Source organism: Lepisosteus oculatus, chromosome 29 (assembly GCF_040954835.1).
Source record: "Lepisosteus oculatus isolate fLepOcu1 chromosome 29, fLepOcu1.hap2, whole genome shotgun sequence".
Lineage (NCBI taxonomy): Eukaryota > Metazoa > Chordata > Actinopteri > Semionotiformes > Lepisosteidae > Lepisosteus > Lepisosteus oculatus.
Window position 1 is genome coordinate 6,502,221 of NC_090724.1, and position 23,081 is coordinate 6,525,301.

General features: G+C 47.9%; 3 protein-coding genes across 3 annotated transcripts in view; 1 reads left to right on the forward strand and 2 right to left on the reverse strand.

Moving 5' to 3' along the window:
* The window catches only part of hnrnpm (heterogeneous nuclear ribonucleoprotein M), a 102,036-nt gene that overhangs the window by 9,783 nt on the left and 69,172 nt on the right, over positions 1-23,081 (reverse strand). The window lies entirely within an intron of this gene.
* LOC138225562 (ras-related protein Rab-11B-like) lies at positions 116-6,426 on the forward strand. Its single transcript, XM_069185982.1, has 5 exons — positions 116-327; positions 2,544-2,739; positions 3,686-3,879; positions 4,168-4,248; positions 4,584-6,426. Exons 1-5 carry the CDS (start codon positions 288-290, stop codon positions 4,727-4,729), a joined length of 657 nt encoding a protein of 218 aa, XP_069042083.1. The 5' UTR covers positions 116-287; the 3' UTR covers positions 4,730-6,426.
* On the reverse strand, positions 7,184-21,624 carry marchf2 (membrane-associated ring finger (C3HC4) 2). The gene is made up of 5 exons (XM_069185983.1): positions 21,387-21,624; positions 17,654-17,910; positions 17,112-17,307; positions 15,550-15,759; positions 7,184-14,657 (listed from the first exon to the last, which is right to left on the reverse strand). The coding sequence occupies exons 2-5, from the start codon at positions 17,827-17,829 to the stop codon at positions 14,499-14,501; spliced, it is 741 nt and encodes a 246-aa protein (XP_069042084.1). The 5' UTR covers positions 17,830-17,910; positions 21,387-21,624; the 3' UTR covers positions 7,184-14,498.

Genomic DNA, 23,081 nt, shown 5'->3' on the forward strand with positions numbered 1-23,081 from the left:
ACAGCCCGCTCGATTTTATGTCTCCCGTATCTCCTACGGAAAGTGAGGGGGCACCATCGTGTACAGTACGGGATGGGATGGGAGAGGAGGAACTCCTCCCCTTCTGCAGAGTCAGGCAAATCCCTTCTTCCTGCGGTCGGCTCTGTGACAGCCAGCCAGCCAGCCAGCGCATTGTCTCCTGCCCGAGTTCGGCTCCACTCGCACCCGGCATCGCTGCGGAGCCCACACCGCCACACCACACGCCTGCGCCGCGACGGGGGTCGGAGCAGCCCCGCGTGTCTCTTAACATGGGGAACAGAGACGACGAGTACGATTTCTTGTTCAAAGGTAGAAATCTGATTTCTTCTGTGCGATTCCGACACCCCCTCCCCTTGTGCTAACCCCCCGCCTCTCACACCGTGTGCGGCTAATGTGCGCTATGTATTGTTTGCAGGGTGTCCTGTAAAAAAACAACGGCGAGCCACTGCTTTTATTGATTAGCGACGCCTACCAAGAACGGTCTTGGGCCCTAAAAAAGAGTGTATAAAGTCCTCTGTTTGCGGCATTTGTTTAAGCAACGCATATATATATATAACGTAATTGCAAGCCCCACCAAAGAGCTGTGTCTGTATTGAATCACCCGTTCGCTTAAGAGACAGCTTATCACGTACAGTAGCGTTGAGCACCAAAGCGTAAATATTTTGTAATATTTTCATCAAGGCCTGAAAAGAGCTTTGAGACGGAGCCGTTCCTGGGTGTTTAGCGATATTGTCTATGTTTGCGGAGGAACAGCCATTAAATGTAGCGGTGATTTCCCAGATATCGGCTGTGCCACATGTTGTACGATGGCGCATTCGTTTTTTAAAATCCTTTTTTTTTGCACCGCAATGAAATATATTCTAAGGAAACCGAATTGTGATGGCAAAAAAACAGCGGTGAAGTGAGTAGGAAAATAAAAGATTTGCTAGAGACTTAAGTGACAAAAGGTGGATTTTTCTATTTGACATGGCTGATGATATCGCAGGAACCTGGCAGCAGTGCTGTCATTGCAGATGCCTGTACTGTATTATCCTGCTAGGATACCAGGATACCAACCTTGGACTTTCCAATATCTGGCATCCTCTTTCGTGGCCTTGAATTATGACATCAGTTACATTAATGCAAGAATACAGACGTTAGCATGCTTCGAAATGCAGCATTTGTATTTGATCTACTCTGCACATATTCATTAATAGAATATCACACTGTCCCGCTTTTGTTTGTCGATTGTTTGGTTAAAGGCGCAGGTCTGAAATATCACAATTCTGTTGCTATAGTCAGGCATATCGGTTCAAACGCGCTTTCGAAATTGCAGGGATCTCTAAACCCCCCCCTCGCCTCCTTCTTTGATAAACTCCCTGGAAACAGGAAAGAGGCCCAATACTGTCGTTTCAGATTTCCCATTGACCAGGTTATCAGCTTCCTGCAGCGTGATAGAACAGGGACCGTTTCCTGTCAAGAGCAATGAACAATGAGCTCTTATTCTTACTGCAAAACTGCAGTTCAAGCTTAGACCAGCTCCTCTGCAGCCGGGTTTTCAGGTTGGCGATCCTGCAGATTTTAATTTTGAAAAATACCACAATGTGCCTGAAGTACCGCTGAGGCACAGTTTCAGAGTGACACCTGACCATACAGCTGGCGTTGCTGGTCTTCGAGCAAACCCTGCTGTCGAAATGGAGGGGGTTCATTTCATATACATGTTAAAACTGGCAAACACTGACCCGTGGAAATCAAACAGGAGGTCACACGCCAGCCCCGTGTGGCACAGCATCATTTAAAACGTTGTCAGACTTCAGCGCATTTGGTTCCAGTATACTTGTTACTGAGAGCACACTGTGTGACGTGTGTCAGTAATTTCCAAACTGAACAGGACTAAACTAAACTCAGGAGCTCCTAAGCTTTATTTCACCTTCAAGTTTATGTACCCATGTACAATGAGATGCTTACTTGCCTGACGTAAAAGATGACATAACGTTGACACAGAAGGAGACACCACAAGTGACATCGCAGTCCCTGGAGACAGGAACAGGGGGAGCAGCTATCATTTTTAACCACCATTTAGATAGCAGCTGTGTGCAAAATTCAGTAGTGGCAGTATTTTGAGTTCAGCGCAAACACAGAGGGGTGTACGTGGGGGAGGTTTGAAGAGGTGGAGTCTTAGGGTTGTGGGGTAGAAGCTTTCTTTGAACCTAGGGGTCCGGGATTTGCTTGGATTCTTGTTCTCAAGGGGTTAAAACACACAGCCACTTGCTCACAGACACACATTTGCTCACCAGCACAAATGTTCTACTGTCTGTGCTGTCCTACAGATCCAGTAACACATCCGCCCCCCCAGCCCGGCACAGGGAACCTTTGTTCTTTCATTCCATGTGCAAATCTGGTACTCTTTAAGCATTTAATTGATCTCCAGGAGGCTGATCGGTTTAACTAATCGAGCCAATCGAGCAGTAGACAGGGAGCTCCTGGGAGCTGCGTGAAGCAGGGTGCACCAGGGTGGCCTCTGACCGTGTCTGTGTTGGCGGCAGTGGTGCTGATCGGCGACTCCGGCGTGGGCAAGAGCAACCTGCTGTCCCGCTTCACCCGCAACGAGTTCAACCTGGAGAGCAAGAGCACCATCGGCGTGGAGTTCGCCACCCGCAGCATCCAGGTGGACGGCAAGACGATAAAGGCCCAGATCTGGGACACTGCCGGGCAGGAGCGCTACCGGGCCATCACCTCCGCGTGAGTGTGGGGCCTGGGGGTGGGGGGAGGGGGGTCAGACAGCCACGGCTTCCTGCGGGAGCCACTTCTGGAGCAGCTCCGCAGTGCGGCTCCCTGTGGGCTTTGAGGAGACTGGCGGAGAAGTTGGCGACGGGCTTGTTGTCATATTGGACTGGGGACGTCATCGTTGTGTAGTGTGTTCCTTAGTGATGGAAACATCAGGCTGCTGTAGGGTCCTTTCCACCCCGAGGCCTTAGTTCAAGACTGTGGGATCTCAGGAATGCGAGGTATGTGATCCAGGACCTACCAGGAATTCCAAGTGAATGTTCATCCTGGTTTTTAACTTCCACGGAAAATGATAAAGCTGGGAAGTGTTTTTCTCATTCAGGGCTTTCATTTGTTGGAGTTTTCAAAGAACTTAGAGTTACAGTATATTTCCCAAATAATACAGACATCGCTCAGTTTATGAGCAACCGATTTGGGAATTTTCACTGCTGATTCTGTGCAAATTTATATTGGACCCATTTTATGAAATGCAAACCTGTTTTTAATGTCCAGAGCATAATTTCTGTAAACATCATTTCACATCTTGAAAGTGTTAGGTGAACTTGGCTTTAATGGTGAGTAATGAACAACAAGTGATACTGTTATACCTGTAATGTCTCTGTGATGCTTTTGTGCTACATAAAAATAAGTTTGAAAATGATTGTGATGTTTCTGAAACTTTGGGAAAATTTGCCAATAGGAGTTTTTGATTTACAAAGGTTCACTTTTATGAGCACTTTTCATGCAGTGAGTTACGTTCAGAAATCGGGGCGGGCCTGTGCTGTGGTATTTGGGTGCGAGTGTGACCGGAGACGTGATGTTTTGTCTGACGCACCTGAGCTTCAGGAGCCCCCCGCGCTGGGCCTGGGGAGGGTCCTCGAGTGCTGGTCCTCTGACCTCTGACCTGCCCTCTGTGTTCCAGGTACTACCGAGGGGCCGTGGGGGCCCTGCTGGTGTACGACATCGCCAAGCACCTGACCTACGAGAACGTGGAGCGCTGGCTGAAGGAGCTGCGGGACCACGCGGACAACAACATCGTCATCATGCTGGTGGGCAACAAGAGCGACCTGCGCCACCTGAGGGCAGTGCCCACTGACGAAGCTCGAGCGTTCGCAGGTAGGCACGTCCCTGGCACACTGGGAGCTATGGGAGGGATCCTGGGACAGACTGGAGGCAGGGTGTCTGTCCTGAGCTCTGTGTGGAAGGTGCGAGTGGCGAATGACCCCGGAGTGTCGGTTCTCAGAACTCATGAGCTCCTGAACGAGGCCGGGCCGCATGGTGGCGCCTCTCTTCTGAAGATGAATTGATTGGCGGGGGGCTCTTCGCAGTGCTGCAGGGCACTCCTGCATTTTACTTTCCCGTCTCTCAAAGACTTCATGGCTTCTGTCCTTTTCTTGTCCACAGAGAAGAATAACTTATCATTTATTGAAACATCTGCCTTGGACTCAACCAACGTAGAAGAGGCTTTCAAAAACATCCTCACAGGTGAGAGCTGTCCCGTAAAAGAAGCAGCATGCTCCCTGTCTGCTGTTCTCTTACAGCACATTCGGGGAGGAACTGCATGAATTCAGGAGCTGTAGTTTGTTTCATGTTTAGAACTCATAAATATTGAGTTTGAGGTGGAGCGTGTGCTGGATCGTCTGTTAGTCATTCAGTCTTCAAGAGCTTTTCCTGGTCTTGACACAAATGTTTTAGGGAATCACACTTGACCTGTCCAGTAGTGTCCGTCTCTCCCAGGATGTCCAGGTGGAAGAACTGTGTGCTGGCCTGGAGGAGTATAATTCTCCTTTCTAGTGACTGTTCCCCTTTCTCCCCCGCAGAGATTTACCGGATTGTATCACAGAAGCAGATCGCTGACCGGTCGGCACATGACGAGTCTCCAGGCAACAATGTGGTGGACATCAGTGTGCCCCCCACCACTGACGGGCAGAGACCCAGCAAACTGCAGTGCTGCCAGAACCTGTGACCTCCGATCTCTGCGGGACCCCCCCTCCCCATCCCACTTTCTCCAGCCTTCGTCTCCGCTTTTGGCCCCCGAGTGTCGTGCAGCTGCTGTCCCGTATTCCCTGTAATTTCCGTGGAATGTTTATATTGTTTTCTGTTCTCGTTCTCAGCTGTTTTCTTCTGCCATGTAATTCTTTAGCTGTATTTCTTTCAATCTGTTACGTCCTGGACTGAACTCTCCCTCCTGCAGTGCAGGAACCCGTGGAGTAGTTATGAGATCCATTCCTGCTACTATAGCGCGTTAGTGGGTATGTAGTTTCACATAATGTCCACTAGATGGTGCTCTGTATATAACCACCTACAGTAGCTCTAAAAGAAACATCCAGAAAATAACAAAACAGTATTAGTTCTGCTGGCTTCAAGCATGGTTATCAGAGGTCAGATTTTTATCCTTTGTTATTGGTCCTAAAACTAGCTAGACTGTTTATGAATTTTAATTTTATTTAAATTATACTGGTATAAAACATTGAATATATAACCTTTCAGTTTTAGATTCACGTTTTGGATGTTTTTTAAAGTTCTATGTAAAAAAAAAACACTGACTGACCTTTGAATAAGCCTAGGCATCACAGTTTCATTCAGTTAATTTTTGTTTTTTAAAAATGTTTGCTCGTGTTACGTCAACAGAAGTTGCTGTTCTCTGCTGCGTGGAGCTCAGAAGGGTTTGGTAGAAATCTTTAATTCAAGGGCTTGACTTGAACCGATGTTCCTGCACAAGCCCACAGAGGAGTTTGTAGGTTCTTTTGCTTGATGTTTTACGTTAGGGAAACTCCAGAATTTGCGAGGAATAAAAAATAAAAAAATATGCATGGTAGAGTCTGGCCCAACACTAACCTTAGGCTGTCAGCAGCTGGAGATTGTTGCAGGAGAAATGCACTTATGAGCCCAGAAGTTGAGAGAAAAGAGAGTAGACAACTATTACTGGGGAATACTTAATGGGTGTAGAAACCGATGGATCGTTGCATGATGTCTGACCACCACTATTCTCAGAACTAAAAAGTGAGGCTATTGGGTGGCATTGTATCTAGATCTCTGTCCCATGTTGGAAAAAAAACGCCTCTGGATCACAAATGCTGGCTTCTCATTGGCTGGTGAACCAGGCGGGCGGGGCAACAGCTTATCTACAGCACCAGGAATGATGCAAACTTTCTTTTCCACAGCTGTAAAATAACATTTTGTGTATTTCTTAACTTGGAGGTCTGTGCTGCTTCATTAGCCATCTGCAACCTTAAGCAGACACGTTTCGTCTGTGGCTGCATTACCTTAAATGCTGCTACTTAGTCCCATACATAAAGTACATGCATGCAACGTTCAGCCTGGTTTTGCCAAATATGTAGACAACTCCTATGGAGATATTTCAAGGCTAATTACCAATGAGAATATCGAATCACATTAATATGCATTGTTCCCCGGCTGGTACACTAGATGCTGCCCCCTTCGCGTGCAGAGCTTTCTCTTCAGCCCGCTTCCAGTGGGGGAATTTGGCGCTCGCTGGATACGTCGGGCTTCAGCCTGTGGGTTCTCACGATGACCTGCTGCGCTCGGACCCCCGGGGCTAGAATCTCGAACCACTGCCTCCCTTTCTTCCACTGCTCTCCACCGCACGCCACACAGAGAGGCAGACTTTAAAGGCCAGTAATAAACATCCTTTCAAAACAAGGGAACTGAATGTGCGTGTTCTTTAACATTCACACAAACATGGCGGCATTGACACAAATGGCTTTAGCACAAACAACCTAGCTGGTTCAGGCAGCTCTACCATGTGTAGTGCCAGCACTGAGTTTATGATTCCATTGGTCTTTGGTTTTAGCGTCCATTGAGAAACATCTGACTTTTTTGGGTCACTTCAGTTGGGGGTACTGGCTGGGAAACGGCCATGGGTGGAATCACACCATGATTCACCCTGTCACAGGGTAGTTTTACACCCCCACAGTGCAAACGTGCACCTCCAGGGGAAACCCAACCGCACTGAATTGTCCTGCGACACACTGATCAGTCTTCTGCCACACTGCATCATGGGGCTAGCGTGCGCCTGGAGGATCGGGCTCGAACGCCAGCTGGGGACCAGCAGCGCACTACGGCAGCCTTTACTGCTTTTTCAAAGGGAGGGGAACGGAAAACGCATTTCAATGCATGTGATGCGCGATCAAGATCTTTAAAACGGCAGCACTGGAAAAGCTTTACTCTGTAGCCATGTTACCATCAGTTCACGAATGAGCGACCGGTAGCTGTTCAGAGCTTATAAAAACCACAGGTCCTCCAGCCTGGTCTACACACGCTGTTTGAGTACACTGATGAAGACAATTAGGGAAGAGCACAAAGAGGAAGAGGAAGTCTGGAGTTTGAGTGTAGGGGTGGGTGAATTGTTAACAAACGCAATAATAGGAATAAAAAATAAAGGAAAAATGTACAACAGTTTAAGGGGACATTTAAGTGACTTTATTAAATACCATTCCCATCACAGCCCCCTCCCCAGACCAACCAACCCCACACACGTCAGGTATGGTCATGGCCGTACTGTCTCTTGGGCACGCTGGCACGCGCCCATGGCTAGGTTTAGTCCCACAGGAGTCCGTGGTGGCTGATCATCGCGAACTCTTGTCTTCCACCACAACCATGCATCTAGGAATGAGCGGCTTGCTGTGAGTGCACAAGGCCTGGCAGCAACAGGGACAGAAAAAAGCCAGGCAGGAGGGGAGCGACAGGCTTTTGCATACGATGGCTAATACAGGAGACAGGTTCCTGTTCAGTTCAGGCTGCGTCACAGCTGTCAGTGTTACTGCTCATTAGACGCGTCACCTGCCGGTGACACAGTGCACCTCCGCTGCTGAGCAAAGGGCAGCCTTCTCTGCGTGACAAACATGCAAGCTCCCCCAACAAGCCCCCTGCTCAGTGCACAATAAATTAAGAGCACAGCCTTCCAGAGAACAAGACGCACCTTTTACGATGCCACGAATTTCTAAGAATTCCCACTTTAAATACAATCTGCTTCTTCAAAGCCTGTGGGGAAAGCAGCAAAAGCAAACCCTCATTTCCCTCTCCTCCACGGAAAGCCACACAATGTTGCAATAAACACAGATGCTGCATATGTATTTTACGTGGATCGTGAGATACCCATTTTTGTGACCCGTTGTTCCTAAACCCTTTTAACAATAGTAATTAATTCTGACAAGTTTAAGGTTTTTTTGCAGCTCTTTAGAAAGTTGCGGACGACACTGGGATCCGTGACCCACCATTCTCCAATTTTTTGGAGTGATGCGTTGCTCAGGAATGCCGGACAACCAGCGGTCATTTTTACCAAGACAAGGAAATAACCACTGAACAACAGGATCCTGCCGGAAAAGAACTGCGCTGGAGCTCACGAGAGGAAGAGGGAATTTCCTATATGGAATGCTTCATTAGCTAGTTTTATCTCCCCAGTGTGTGATCTTTCTGCCCGGTTTTCACTAGACCTCCTCTACATTTACTAAGAGTGTTGCAGACACAACATTCATTCTCTTCTACCGCACATCGATAACACAGCCAAGTATGTCGCAGTCTTTCCTCTGCGATTTCCAATGTGCCTGGCCTCTGTGAGCCGAACTGCTTAGAATCACACAGTTAAAACCACGAGATCTGTGAACCCCCCACCCCCCAAAAAAAAGAAATTCCATAAAAATGATGTCATTTATTCCTTTTACAACAACAGAAAAACAACTTTGCATCAGTCAAGGATTGGGAAGCTTGGTTTGCACGTTACACACTTCACATTAACGCGTGACAGAACGACCTTCTAAAATCCACTATGCACTTCCATTGAAAAATCAAAGACTAATAAAAGATTTAGAAAAGGAATCCCTTGTAAGGTTTGGATTATGAATTTAACAAGCATCTGGACTTTTTTTTAAGTCTTAATAAAAGTGCCTTAGGTATAAGAACATTAAAAAAAAACATGCACAATTCTTTGGAAATAAATACCTATCCTAACTAATATAGCCTCTCGTAATACTGAAGATTAGAGTCTGCTCACCTGGAGTCTGAACCACTACAATCTCTGTCAGCCACAGGGACAGAGGTGAAAGTTATTGGCAACAGGCCCTGTGCAGTGCATTAGCACAAATGCAAGTAAACACTTTGGTTTATACCTGAAAGCACAAGCTTACAATACAGATGGATGACCCTGTACTTCACACACTTAGGGTGCTTAAAATCTCCACAGGAAGCAACAGGGATTTAGGCACCTAAGTGCTCTGATACATAGCCAGGAGAATGTATTTCAATTGACTTGCCTAGTCTGCTTATATCTTGGACACACTTAAGCACATAAAATATTTTTTTCTTTCTAAAGCATTATCTTAGTGTTTTGTTTTTTAAATAAAATAATATTATAGGCATTCATTGTTTTAATAACAAATGCACGAGAAGCTACAGCCTACTTTGCAGTTTTGGCTACACATCAATGTGAAATCAGGTTATTAAGCACAACCCATATCATTATATCGGTTATGGGTTCGAGGACAGAATAGTATTGAATACTGTACTGTATATAGTGTACAATATATAGTATTGATATATTAAAGGAAAAATCTGACTTACACTCTCCAAGGTACTGAGTGTGCGTCATCAGCAGACAACCAGAAATAATTTAGGGTTTGTTCCTCAACAGTCTGTATTCTACACCTGTCATCGTTCAGCAACAACAACAAAAAAGAAAGAAACACACCCTAAGCAAGGAAAGAAACAAAATTTGCAGAAAGCAAGATGACAATGCCTTTTAGTCGAGTATTTTCTATGAGTGCTCTCAAAATATTTGCAGGAAATATTCTGACGCACGCATCTGTCCATCTTCAGCAGGTTTACCCAATATCAACGAGCAGTTTACCATGTAATACCACTCCACAAGCCCCAGGATGTCTATCCTGACAGGATACAGCCCTGCTCTGCCAAACGCCAGGTGCCACTACAGATGCCCATCACAGCTTCATCAGCGCCAGGGGACTGATGACCAAGACATTGGTAGTTCCTCTCAGGTGTGGTTTTGCACCCTAGTAAATGAATCTTTGAGTCAACATCTCTGCTTTCTAATTTGTACAACAGGTGGATTTACCAAATGCCTTTTTCCTATTCAAACTGTACTGCCTATATTTTTTTTACAGTCAAGTGATATTTTTTTAAACTAACTGACATCCGAGACCTGAAACTACTGTTCTGGAGCCAATAAAACTCCAGACCTATGGCTCAGGCACCAGCAAGAAGGATTCTCTCTCCCCAGGGCACTGTGTCTATGCCAACCCTGCAAGCATCGGTGCTATCCCTGGCAAAAACTGCTGGCACAGACAAAGGGCAGCAGCTTTCTGGTGATCACGGGGCATCCCTAAATATGCATGCGCACAGGCCAACCTTTCAGACATTATCAATCAATCTCCTATTTGCGGCCGAGCACATCACAGATTTGTATAGGAGTGGATGGTATTGCACAGACACCGCTGACCAGGTGGGTGGAGAGAGAAAGAAAGCACAAACTCCCTGTAGAAATCAACAATCACTGGGGGTTCCAGGCCCGATGGTTGCCCTGTGTCTAGGTAATGGATTTGTGTGGCACCGATTGCAGTGGATTGTGCAGAATCTCTGCAAGGGATCATGTGTGTGTCATCGGGGTTATCTCAAGGAAGCAGCTGAGCCTTCCTGCGTCTGCCATCCTGGATCCAGGTTCGAATGTCACAGGCAGCCAGGACAAGCATGCCCGGCATCAGATCCCAGTGCCAGGACCTGGGCAAAAATACTGTGCCAGGACACAGTACGGTACGGCAATACTACCATAATAGTTTCTGCTACTGAAACTATTTGGAAAAAAAAAAGTTTTTCCTCTGTGAAACTACATTAGAGTGAAATTAAAAACAAAGAAAACAATTAGGGAGGAATAGTTATAATTCCTCCTATTGCTACTCCCCATCTGCTGAAATTAAAAGGTAGTTTCTTTTAAAAACTTGACTCTGGAGGTTATTTCGTGCTTTTGACCTATTTACACGCATAAAATCCAACATGTTTGTGGAGACACATATCACCCAAAGTCACGGACAATTATCTGTACACTGGAATTGAGGGGGAATACACAGTAAGTGCTAAAAAGGAATGCCAGAATTTGAGTCTCTCTGCATCCAGTTCTAATTGCACTGGACCACAGTAATTGGGATGCACTGCTAATATTCTTTTGATTGAACTGAATTCAATATAATCTAACTGTCCACGCTGACTTAGATCAATGCACCGCTGTGTCTGCATTATGCAACAAAATTACTCAGGCAGACAGATCTGACCGTGGAGACTCAAAGACAAACAGGACCCCTGTGCAGCCTTGTGGAGTTTGAATATCTGTATAAGAGGCAACGGGATCACAAACAAAGAGCCCAGAAAGTGTAACAACAGAGCCCTATCAAAACACAAACAAACTGCTTTCAAAACCATTTCTTCCATCCCAGTGAAAGTTGTCACAAACTTAACTTGTTTACCGTCAAGATGAACAGCGGTTTTCACACAGATTAACACCCCCCTCTATTATTATTAGAATTAATTAATAGAATGAAGGGTCAGCAGATTGCTCATTTTGCATAGCTGATACAGGGAGATGGACAGTATTCTCCATGATGGCAGTAAGATCTGTGTGCATGAGAAGACAATAACTGAGGGATTTACTTGCACTAGTAACTGGTTTACACATCCAATAAACTCCAAGGACTTATCCTTCAGAAAATGGGATAATAATGTTTTATAAAATTAACACCCCCACCAGTAGTAATACTAGTAGAACAGAATGCTGGTATTATTGAACAAATTCAAATGGGAAAGACTTATAGAGCCCCCCCACACACAAAGCCTATATTTTTTATTTACAGTGCGTACAAGGATTCAGGAATTTCAAATTAAAGTGCTAGATGAATCACTTGTTTTGAACGGTGGAAACATTAATGCTTTCATTATGTGAAACCCTTCCATGCAGGTGCAGTTTGAGAGTTTGAAGCCTGTTTTACAAATTGCATGTTGCTTCCCATCATCTCTGTATTGGCTAAGGGAGTCAGTAGCCACAGAACACCTCATAAACAAAACTGATGACGAAAAGACAAGACGTGCAACTGCTCAGCTCAAAACAGACCAGATGGGGATGAGTCTTGATTTAGAAAACAAAAAAACATAAATTCCGTTAAGGTTCAGTTTACCCACAGAAATACTCCGACAGGGTGAGCTCGCAATTTCACAGAGAAAGCAGAAACAACAGCACACTGCAATCTGGCATTCTCCCGCTTATTGTAGAAAGACTAAAAAGCAGACCTGATAACTGTCTCAGACTGAAAGGCCAGTTTACTTGTCTCTCCAAGGTACGCGAGTTTTGAACCCTGCAATGTGAAGGAGCTTCTCGCTCATGTTTGGCCACTGCCCATGTTTTGATGCACCTCTAGAAAATACGTCAAAGTATACAGCAGAATCCTGTTATAAGCCCTCGATTTCAGGAACCTGGGCGAAACTCTGCGTCGATGAAAACGAATCACGAGCCAGCGTTTCAGGGCTCACTTTTCACCCCTTCAAAATAAAAAATAAAAAACAGGGAGAAATATTAGCCGAGCCAAATGCTTTCTTCGACAGTACTCCAGCAGCACCAGAAGCACATTCCAGCACTCTGGCGAGTACAGCAGAGTGTGGCTGACTGCTCAGGAGTTTGGCTATAGGTTCTTTGCAGATACATACATACCTAGCCCACAACATGACATCTATTGCCTACAACAATTCCATCCCTGTTGGGTTAACTGCCTGCTTAGATTCTGCAAAGCTGGAACGCCACAGAGACGCACTTGTTTCTGACACTTCTTGTCAAACAGCAATTCCACCTTTTGAATTCTTCATGCATGACTGCCCCTGGCTGTTAATCACATGCCCAAGTCACGCCGGGCATTTGTGCTGCACTTAAACATCAACAGGGTTCACTGATTATTCAGTTTATGCAGTGCAGGACGGACACACAGGGGTTGCCCAAGCAATGCCAAACTTCAACGGCACCTTTGCCACCCACAGTACCAATATTAACAATGGGCCAGCTGCCCACCACCAGCGTATTTCTGTCCGGCGGAAAACAATTCTAATTGAAATGGATGTCATTAGATTTAGAAAGGTATACATAAATATATAGATATCCAGGCCTATATTTAATATTTGTCATCTAGACGCTTACAAAAGCTTTTATAGTTTTGTCCCACATTTCGAACTCAAAGCCTGTGGCAGACCCGGTTACAAACGAATGAAATTAACAAGCTTACATTTCCCGCGCTTGTATTATGGCCGAGCAGCATGGCAACGAGAGCGTTGCTGCCACATTGCGCTGGGACCCTGGGTCCGATTCCAGGCCTGCGGCACTGTCTGTGTGGAGTTTGCATGTTCTCCCCGTGTTTGTATGGGTGTTCTCTGGGAGCCCCGGTTTCCTCCTTCAGTCCAAAGACATGTTGGTAGGTTAATTGGCTTCTGGGAAAACTTGCCCTGGTGTGAGTGTATGTATGTTTATATGCGCCCTGTGAGGGACTGGTGTCCCTCCCAGGCTGTACCCTGCCTTGTGCTCATTGCTTGCTGGAATAGGCTCTGGCTCCCCAGCAACCCTGTACTGGCTAAACGGAATAGAAATTGATGGATGGATGGCTGGTATGGCCATCGTGACAGTACGCCAGAACTGCTAGAAAATGGTAGCACCTCCGTGTTAAGAGCGAGTAAGAAACTCCACCTTCAAGGCCTCTCCATCTTGCCCCCTGGCTCTGTGCGTCTTCATGGTGGAGACAGGCTGCCTTCCTTCCAGCTCTCCTTTGTTTTCCGGTAAGTCACGGGTAAGATGCCGTCGTTGGCCATTTGTTTCTTATCTTTTTTTTTCCATTCTTCGTTTCATTTTTTCCTCCAATCCCCACAGACCAAAAATAAAAGTAACAAAAGAACCCCCCCCCAAAATAAAATGCTTTCTGTGCATGCATGCAAAAACTGCGTGATGCGTGTGTCCCATTGCACACCGTAAGAAGGACACAGAAGGTCCCCAAGTGTCTTTTTTATTGCACACTGTCACTCCTGCTTTCAGAGGAGGGTAGGGGGTGGGGGCAGAACTCTTTTTTTATCCCGCAAAAATCCTTGGCTAATCTGTCTCCTCATTGTTGTTCTCTCCACCCGGTTGGTTCTGCAAAACAACAGCAGAGATCATCTTCAGCTGTTCTGAATCAAGCGACGTGGCGGATAAGCTTCTGTTCGGCTTTGGGTACAGCAGGTTCCACACTTTCGTACTGTTCCAAGACTGCCGAAACCACTGTCCACGGCTGGCCGGCCCGATGGAAAGAAGCCTCTCAGAAACACATCCTGCCTCGTTTGACGATAGCTTCGTGGATAATGAAGAGCTGCTCCTTTCTTCTGATGCAAGTAACACAGCCCCTCATAGCTCAATCACGAGCTGGCCTGGGCTCTCAGACATGACTGTTCCATATCCTTGAGACCCACAAAGAGGCTCAGCACTGCAGTCCAGCTCCTTTGGATATTTGCTGGATTTGTTTCTAAAGGCAATGACAGGGTAATAACAGTAAAGGGATTTGTAAAACGACTTAAAAGAGGTGGGAAGGTTTGGTACTTGAACGCATCCAGAAACTTTTCATTGTTCAAGACTCGGTGACAGTGGAGATGTCCCCTTCCCCCAAAATAAAAACCAAAATTCCCCCTTAAACCCTCCCCTTTCACGTAACTCATACAATGGTCTCGTCGGCCGTTTTCTTCATCAGCTTCGTGGAGAGCAAGGAATGCTGGGTAGAGTGCACGCCCTTGGCATCGGGAATCAGCAGGCGGACTTTCTGATTGGTTCTCCTCCACTCCGAGTAGAGCTGGCAGTGGTAACGGAATGAAACCTTGGGGAAGAGAGATTCAGACAGAGAGGAACATCACCCTCTGGCCCTGTCAAAATTTTCAAAACATATTCAAAACTATATATATATATAAAAAAAACATTTGCACTCCTCATGCCCTCACTTTATAATAAAGACACTCTAAAAAAAGTAGAGTCGACTTGCAATTTAACGTGGGGGATAGGGATTTTGAGTAGCACGTAAAGCCAAATGTGAATATAGTCAGATTTTACCCTCCACTCACAGCGCTTTACAGGTCATGGGGATCCCCTCCACCACCACTAGTGTGCAGCCCCACCTGGATGATGCACCAGTCCGCTCCCCACACACCAGCTCTCAGTGGGGAGGAGAGCAGAGTGATGAAGCCAGTTCAGAGATGGGGATTATTAGGAGGCCATGATTGGTAAAGGCCAGGGGGGACATTTGCCCAGGACCCCAGAGTAACACCCCTACACTGTTCAGTGCCCCCGCTTCATACATAGGTAGGTAGGTCCCCTTTTCAGGCCATAAAGGCCCATGGGGAATGGGGGGGCAAGAGCCACCATTTTTCTTGACCATCCGACACTGGAGGTGGAGGTGATGTGTCATAGGCTTGCAATGAACGTTCTGTTGCCTTGTTCTGAATTGCAGAACAAAGTGCTGCATATCCCTGGAAACGGAATCTATTTTGTGATGTAAATTGGAGGTTTTGCACGATACTGTGCGCATTTTACTTTCATTGACAAGTGTATGAAACGCGCTCATCGACGCCGATTCTTTCTCACTGAAATAAGAAAACTGAGCCGCAGTTCCCCTGTCACTGCGCGAGCAGAAGAAAGGCCGCCTCGCGCCGCTGGTGGCGGTGGCAGCGAGGTAGGGAGCGTGGGCGCGCGCGGGCGGGCGGGCGGGCGGTTACCAGGGTCCAGAGGACGTAGATGGTGAAGAGCGCGATGGTGAGGGCGATGAGGCCCACGGCCTCCAGCCGGCTGTTGAAGTGCAGGTGGTCCTGGGCGCCCCGCAGACACAGCCAGCCCGAGATCGCGGCCAGCGGGGTGATGAAGAGGAAGCACACCATGTCGCAGAAGAGCGTGCGCTTCTCGTTGCGGGGCCCCGGGTCCCGCAGCCACTGCGGGGGCAGAGAGAGGGAGAGCGGTCGGCGGGCCCGGTCCTGCTCGGCCCCCGTGAGGAGGAACAGGCCCCAGTGAGCGCTCAGGGCCGAGACCCCCCCCAGGGCACCCAGGGCACCCAGGAATGGCTGGTTTTAGGGTTCCTGCTCTTACAACCAGGCAGGGCTCCTGCACACAGCGAGGCTGCGAGCTGGCCTTTGTCCTGGGTCAGCGTATAGCCATTTCCCCCGGAGTCTCCAGATGAGACAGTAAAGGACACTGGCCATGTGGGAGAGGACAGTTCACAAACGCCACTCCTGGCAGCTCCTGTCGCCCCAGTTAAACTCGTTTTGTTAAATAACCTGGAAAACAGGACGTTTTCAGCAGATCTGATCCGACCGGGGATTTAACGGACCCCAGTGGCATTCGGGCTCCGCTGTGCCCCGCAGGGACAGCTGAGGTGCTGGGAGACGCAGCGCCACCCGCAGGCACCAGTGTGATGTGCAGGTGCGGGTGTGGAAATTTTAACACTTCCACTGAGTTTCCTACAGGGCTCCAGAACACTCGAATACCATGGGCGACGCTTGACCTTTCAATAAAGCAAGCAAGGATCACTTTAAAAGTACATATACATCCATTTTCCAATCCACTTTTTGTAGTACATGGTTGGGGGGGAGCCAGAGCCTAATCTGCCAAGTGCCGGGCAAAAGGCAGGGTACACCCTGGATGGGACACCAGTCCATCACGGGGCACACACAGACACACACACACCCACACCAGGGCTGGTTAAACTACCACTATGTCTCTGGACTGTGGACCAAAGCACCCAGAAAAAACCCAATGCAAACCAGGGAAGAGCATGCAAACTCCACACAGACAGCACTCCAGCTCCGGAACTGAACCCGGGGCCCAGGCGCTGCAAGGCAGCAATGCTCACCACTGGGTTTCACATGCATATACGCAAAAAGTCAACTTATTTACATTAAAAAGGACATGCACACACAGGTTTGCACTATGATACAAGCCCCACATGACAATGAATCATAACGGATACGTCTCAGTTTATCTTATCTTGAAGAATTATTGCCTCCTCATAAAACATTTTTCTTCGTGAACCGTTTCACCTACTGGAGAGCTCAAGGAGCTGTCATACCGCACCTCGCTTTTTGCGGTCAAGAGGATTACTGGAAAGGGACAAGGGTATGATTCCATACAGGTATGGAATCACAGCAAACATCTTTTTCGGGGACAAAAAAAAAAATGTTTTCACAGCTTGGACAGGCCGGCAAAGGAAAAGGCGTCCTGCCGAGCCCCACAGAAGAGAAACGGGAAATAAAAACGAGCCCCCCCTGCAGGACGAGGCGGGGGGTACCTCTGTCAGGGGCCTCGGGCGGCGCTCCACGGTGAACTCGGTGTGGCACAGCTCGCAGTAGCTGGTGTTGGAGGAGGAGAGCCACTTCTCCAGGCAGCTCTTGTGGACGGTGCCCAGGGTGCCCGTGCAGTCGCAGGGGGAGAGCAGACCCTCGCCGCTGCCCCCCTCGTGGCAGATGCGGCAGATGGGCCCGTCGCTACGGAAACACGGCAGAGCACCCAGTCAGGCCGGCCACCCAGAATGCACGGCGGGTCCCAAACCCGCCAAACAGGTCGGATAACGACATCACGACCGCCGCAAACTCCCAAGCCAATCGGTTGCCCCTTTTTTGGGGGGGCGGAGTCTCACTGAAGACCTGGAAAGAGGAGCTTTTGAGGTCGTTTCGTGTTCAAGCACTTTCCGGCTTGACGGAGTAAACGAATCGGAGGGACGACCCCTCCCAGCTCAGGAGGGTCTGTTCCTGTCCCCGGGACAAACACCCTGCCGGCTCCAGGACGGGCTAAGAGGAAAGAAGGCAGGACTCGGCCGGAGAGCGGACTGACCTCTGCGCCCCCAGAGCCTTGATCACAGTGGACAGAAGGCGGCCATCCTTCGCGGTGACCTGGGTGATGTACTGCGCCCGCCGGATGTCCGACTCCTCCACCGTCTTGGAGAGGGCGGCGTTGCCCGCGCAGTCGCACAGCGACCCCGGCAGGTGGCAGCACTCCCCCGTTGTCATGGCGACGCCCGGGCGCGGCAAAGGTGGGGCCAAGTCAGCTCCCTCTAGACACCGAACCCAGAGGTCAGGCGTGACCTAGGACTGGACACACCGCCAGGCCGTTAGCACCCGCGCGAGGAGGCCGGGACCCGACGTCGCTGCCGCTTGCAGATGAAACCATCCACAGAGAGAATTTACAGTCGTTAGCTTTTCGGGACCCTCGTGCATTTTTCTCCTGAACCTGAAATCCCCACCGCCAGGAACACGATCGCAGCTTGTGACGCCGGGCACATCGCCCAGCACACCCACACCAGCTTCTTAGGAAAAAAAACAACAAAAACTTCTGAGTCATTAATGATAGTTACGAAGGAACACTTGGATCACAAATATGTATACGAACTGCCAGGCATTTTTTAACACAAAAGGCCGAGCCGGTATAACAAAAGCAATGGATTTAACAATACCACAGCTCCACTTTTACATGCAACTCTCCCCACGCCACAGAAGGTGGTTATGCGGATTTGTATGGGTTTCTTTTCCTCCAAAACTAAAGTAAGAGACATGATTGCGTTACAACTGTCAAGTAAAAGAAGTGGTAAACAGGATCACCCGAGCCATGCAGTTGAGTCCGGGGTATAAATATAGGCAGGCAAACAATAAGAGACCGTTGGGCCCCCTCTCTTGTTTAGTTCAACCCTGGTTTTTATCTCATTTTGAGAGCTCTATCGGTGTCCGAGTAGACACAGCAGGACTATCAGGAAGTCTGCGTGCTTGTGCAGTAAAACAGAAACAAATGACTGAGCTGCTCTGAGATCTCACAAGAAGACACCGGGCTTATCTGTGCTGATTAGCGTTTCAATCTTTATTTCATTCCACGAGACCAGGAGACACAGTCAGCCTTCTCAGCGTCGAACAAAACCATAAGCAGTTCGAGAAATAAAAACTGACTGAGTTGGTTTTCACAAACTCTGGGGGGGGGGAGTGGAGGAAGTGGGGGGTGTAATTGACTATCCCTTCCCTGAAATTCTGCCAAAACCAATTCTTCACTGTAGCTGCAGGAGAGACAGGAAGAGGAAAGAGGGGATTCTACTTTGCTCAATGGAAAAAAAACACACACAGACCAGAGCCTTTTCTGGATCCAGGTCCAACCATTTTCTGACTGCCTTATCCAGCTCAGGATCCTGAAGTAGCCAGAGTGTATCCCAGCAAGCAGCGGGTGCAAGGCAGGATACACCCTGGACAGGACGCCAGCCCATCGCATGACACACACAGACACAGACACATCCAATTGTCCCAGAAGCCAATTAACCTACCAGCTTGAATTCTGGCTGTGGGAGGAAACCCACACAAACAAGGCGAGAACATGCAAACTCCATACAAATGGAGCATTATAGGAGCATAAAGGCACGTACGTCCAGGTTCAGAGAGAGTTTCTTCCCACAAGCTGTCAGATTACTGAACTACACCGCAGTATGTCCAAAATTCAGCAGCCAGAATCCTGACCAGGTCTAGTGCAAGTGTTCACATTACTCCTATCCTGGAGTCCTTGCACTGGCTTCCGGTCAAATTCTGCGTAGACTTTAAAATCCTCATGCTCACCTATAAGGCTTTACATGGCTTGGCACCTCAATACCTGTCTGAACTTTTATCGCCCTACTCCCCACCTCGCAATCTCCGCTCTTCAAATTCTGCCCTCCTTACTGTCCCCCAAGCCCGTCTACATTGTATGGGTGACAGGGCCTTCTCCTGTTATGCCCCCAAGCTCTGGAACTCTTTTCCCAAGGATATTAGAGAGTCACCTTCTCTAAACTCCTTCAAATCCAGACTCAAAACCTTCTTCTTCAGAAAAGCCTTTACTTAACTGGTTCCACTCTTCACCCCTCTGCTCTTCTTAATACCACCTTCCACGGTCTCCTCTATTGTTATTGTTGTAATTATAATTGTGTCCTATCTTGTGAAATCTTCTTATTTATTGTTGTAGTCTTCTTATTTATTGTTATTGTCATCCTGTAAAGCGCTTTGAGAAAGTTTATTATTATTATTATTATTATTATTATTATTATTATTATTACTACCACTGGCTCACACTGATGTGTTTTCTTCTAAGATGTATGTTAATTTAACTTCTTGTTGCTGCTGCTGCTGGTCTGTGTTCGTTTTTGGTGTTCCCTTAATGTGTTCTCTGTATTGGAGCAGACATGCAAATACACATTTCATTGCACTTGTGCGTATGACAATAAACTTAACTGAACTGAAATGAAGTTACTTCAAACATGTTGGAACACAGCTGGAACTCACTGCGAGAGTGTCTGAGAGCCCCATCACTCCCACCAGCGTCAGTTCAGAATAAACTGATCATCCACCGAGAGCCGTCTACCCAGAAACAGACTGCTCAAGTTGAGGAGAGAACACACGCTCGGTATGTTGAAGTAGAATATTTTTTTAAAAACCGATTTGCGTAACGTAGGACACAGGGAGGGGTGACATGGGTAGACAAGAGGCTACACCAGTAAGCCGATCAATTAAAGACATCAGCTAGTGTCAGTTCACTTGAAACAAAAACCAGAAGACAAAGCAGTCACCCAGGACCAGTATTCAGAGCCACAGCTGTAGAGAATGGGACATTCCTGCAGATAAACTAGCTTATTTTCATACGGGGATGCTCCTTATTTGGGAGTTGTAATGATTTCCACCTTTCAAAGAAAGGGGCCAGCAAGTCTTTGGAAATTAGGAGAGAACTGGATCACAGAACAGATCCGAACCCAGAACCCAGAACAGAAATGAACCCAGGACCCAAGAACAGCGCTAACGCCACACATCGACCCCACATCAGTAAAGGAAACAAAACCTCCCGTGCCGAAAACAGGAGCCAACGCAAAAACCCCTCACGATTTAAGGCGCTTTGTGGTGGAAGAACATGTGATTGATACCAACCCACTGCTTCGGCATTTTCTGCTCCCGACTATTCAGCAGAGCGGCGAACTCCAGTGTTAATCAAATATTATCCCGCCGATGGCGTCTCTTGTTGCTTTGCTTTGCACGCTTCTGTATTGCAAAAGCCCCACGTATAGCGCAGAGTCGCGCAATATTTCATTGTTTCACTACAGTGAAGCCGAATGGAGCAAACGGTAGCAGAAACAGCTGTAACAGTGCCTGCCTCACGCCAACACAGAGACACATTACAGAGCCCATGGCGGCCTGTTTGAACACCACAGGCGTCTCTGCCCCAGACACGACTCGTCCCGGTCCACCTCATTCGGGGGGGTGACATCGGTTCAACGCAGTGCTACTTAAAGGTCAAAGTGGACGTGAATGTGCGTCCAGGCACCAGAGTCAGCTCGATGGTTGTGACGGACGCCTGTCACCCCCTACAGCCCACCCACCCCGAAATCGTCCCCACGGGCCGTGTGGTTCAGTATTGATGTTGGCAATGCTGGCTCAGCCTTTTCAGCTGTTTCGGGGAAACATTTTAGCGCAGGGCTGGCGTGCGTGACCCTGCGCCGATCTTAACAGGCACACATATCTGTCGCTACGCGAATCATATGCTCCAGGAAACACATCTAAAATTGATAGCTCACCGCTTTTCCCCCTTTTCATCTTTCGCCGACGTCATCTACCGCGATATCAAAGGCAGGGGCACACGACATGAGTCTTTCGAAATCCACTGGTGGCTGGAAATTGAGTAACTCTCGCCGTTCCGCCTGCCTTGACGCTTTTATTCTTCTTATCGTTTCAGACGACAACAGCCTTCTCCTGCCGTTTGCAACCATCAAGCGGCCTACGCTGTTGCCGCAATTTACCACCCTTCACACAGAGGGTGGACATCACATTGTTCGTAACCGCGTTGGAGAATCCCAGTATTTGGCGTATCCGACGGAGTCCCCCTGCGAGCGGACTATGACGGAGTAGCCAATCAGTAATCAAGAAATCGAAATTGACGTTACCCTTGACCAATCAAATGGCAGTAGGCGAAACCTTTGTCCCGAGCAAACGGGAACACTGAGCCGATTTTCCGTCTTCATACTAGGCATTAAAATGTCCATTTGGTAAGATTGTTGCCATCTGTTTAAAAGACAGTGTGGCCGTGCTATTAACTTGCTAAACTGCGCCTCCGGAGGACGAGCGCCGATTTAAAATATGTGCCGGTATGCTTTTGTCAACAAAGTTAATTTGTTAATAGCTTGCACGGAAAAAGGGAAAATACGACTCTTTACTGTGATTAACGGGAAGTGTAATTAACACTTCATTTTAAGCCACATCCTCAAATGCAAGGAGGGACGGGAAACTAATTTTTGCCCAGTGGACACACGGCAAGCTGGTTTTGGAAGAAAAAGGTGTCCAGCCCAAGCGAAATTTGAGCACTGCATATTTAAGACACAACGAAAGGTTATTTCGAGCTCGGCTACGCTGGTATGAATGCAGAAGGTCTCTGTACGTCTCTGACACGGTAAACATCATCACCGTGGAATACCTGTATGTCATCATCTGGCTGTGCATCTTTGGAGCAGGATGCACATTTAAGATAAATCTGGATTACTGTGCAACAGAGCAGGCTGCATGGTGGCACAGTAGTTTCTACCTGGCGGTGCTGGGGCCCAGGATGGCACCCCAACTCCAGAACTGAACCCACAATTCCAGCCTTGGGGTGCCATCTTCATGAAGTTTGTATATTCTCCCTATGTCCACATGGGGTTCCTCCCACAGTCCGAGGACATGATGGTAGGTTCATGGGATTCTGGGGAAACTGACCCCGGTATGAGTGTGCCCCGTGATGGGCTGGTGTCCTGTCCAGGGTGAGCCCCAGCTTGTCTGGAAGGCTCCAGCTTCCCTGTAACCCTGGACTGGAAAGAGCAGTTAGAAAACAGATGGATAGAATCCTGAACCTAAACACGTGGTGGAAGCACTTCTTAAAATACTGTGGGAACCACTGGGAGGTAAAGATCACTTTATTGGCCCTATACAATTTCTTCTATTACGAATTTGTCTTTTCGCATACCCCAACTTGCTCTCCATGAGACACACAGACAGGGAGAGAAGCTGGGGGTCAGAGTGCAGGGTCAGCCATTTATACGACGCCCCTGGAGCAGCTGGGGTCAAGGGCCTTGCTCAGGGGCCCAACGGAGTAGGATTCCTCTGCCGGCCGCGGGATATGAACCAGCAACCTTCCAGCCACAGAGCCACCACAGGACTGAGGACTGAGGACTGAGGAGGTGATGCAGGACTAGAGGGTTTTCACACAGCTGAATAATAACATAATGACGTTAAATGTGCAT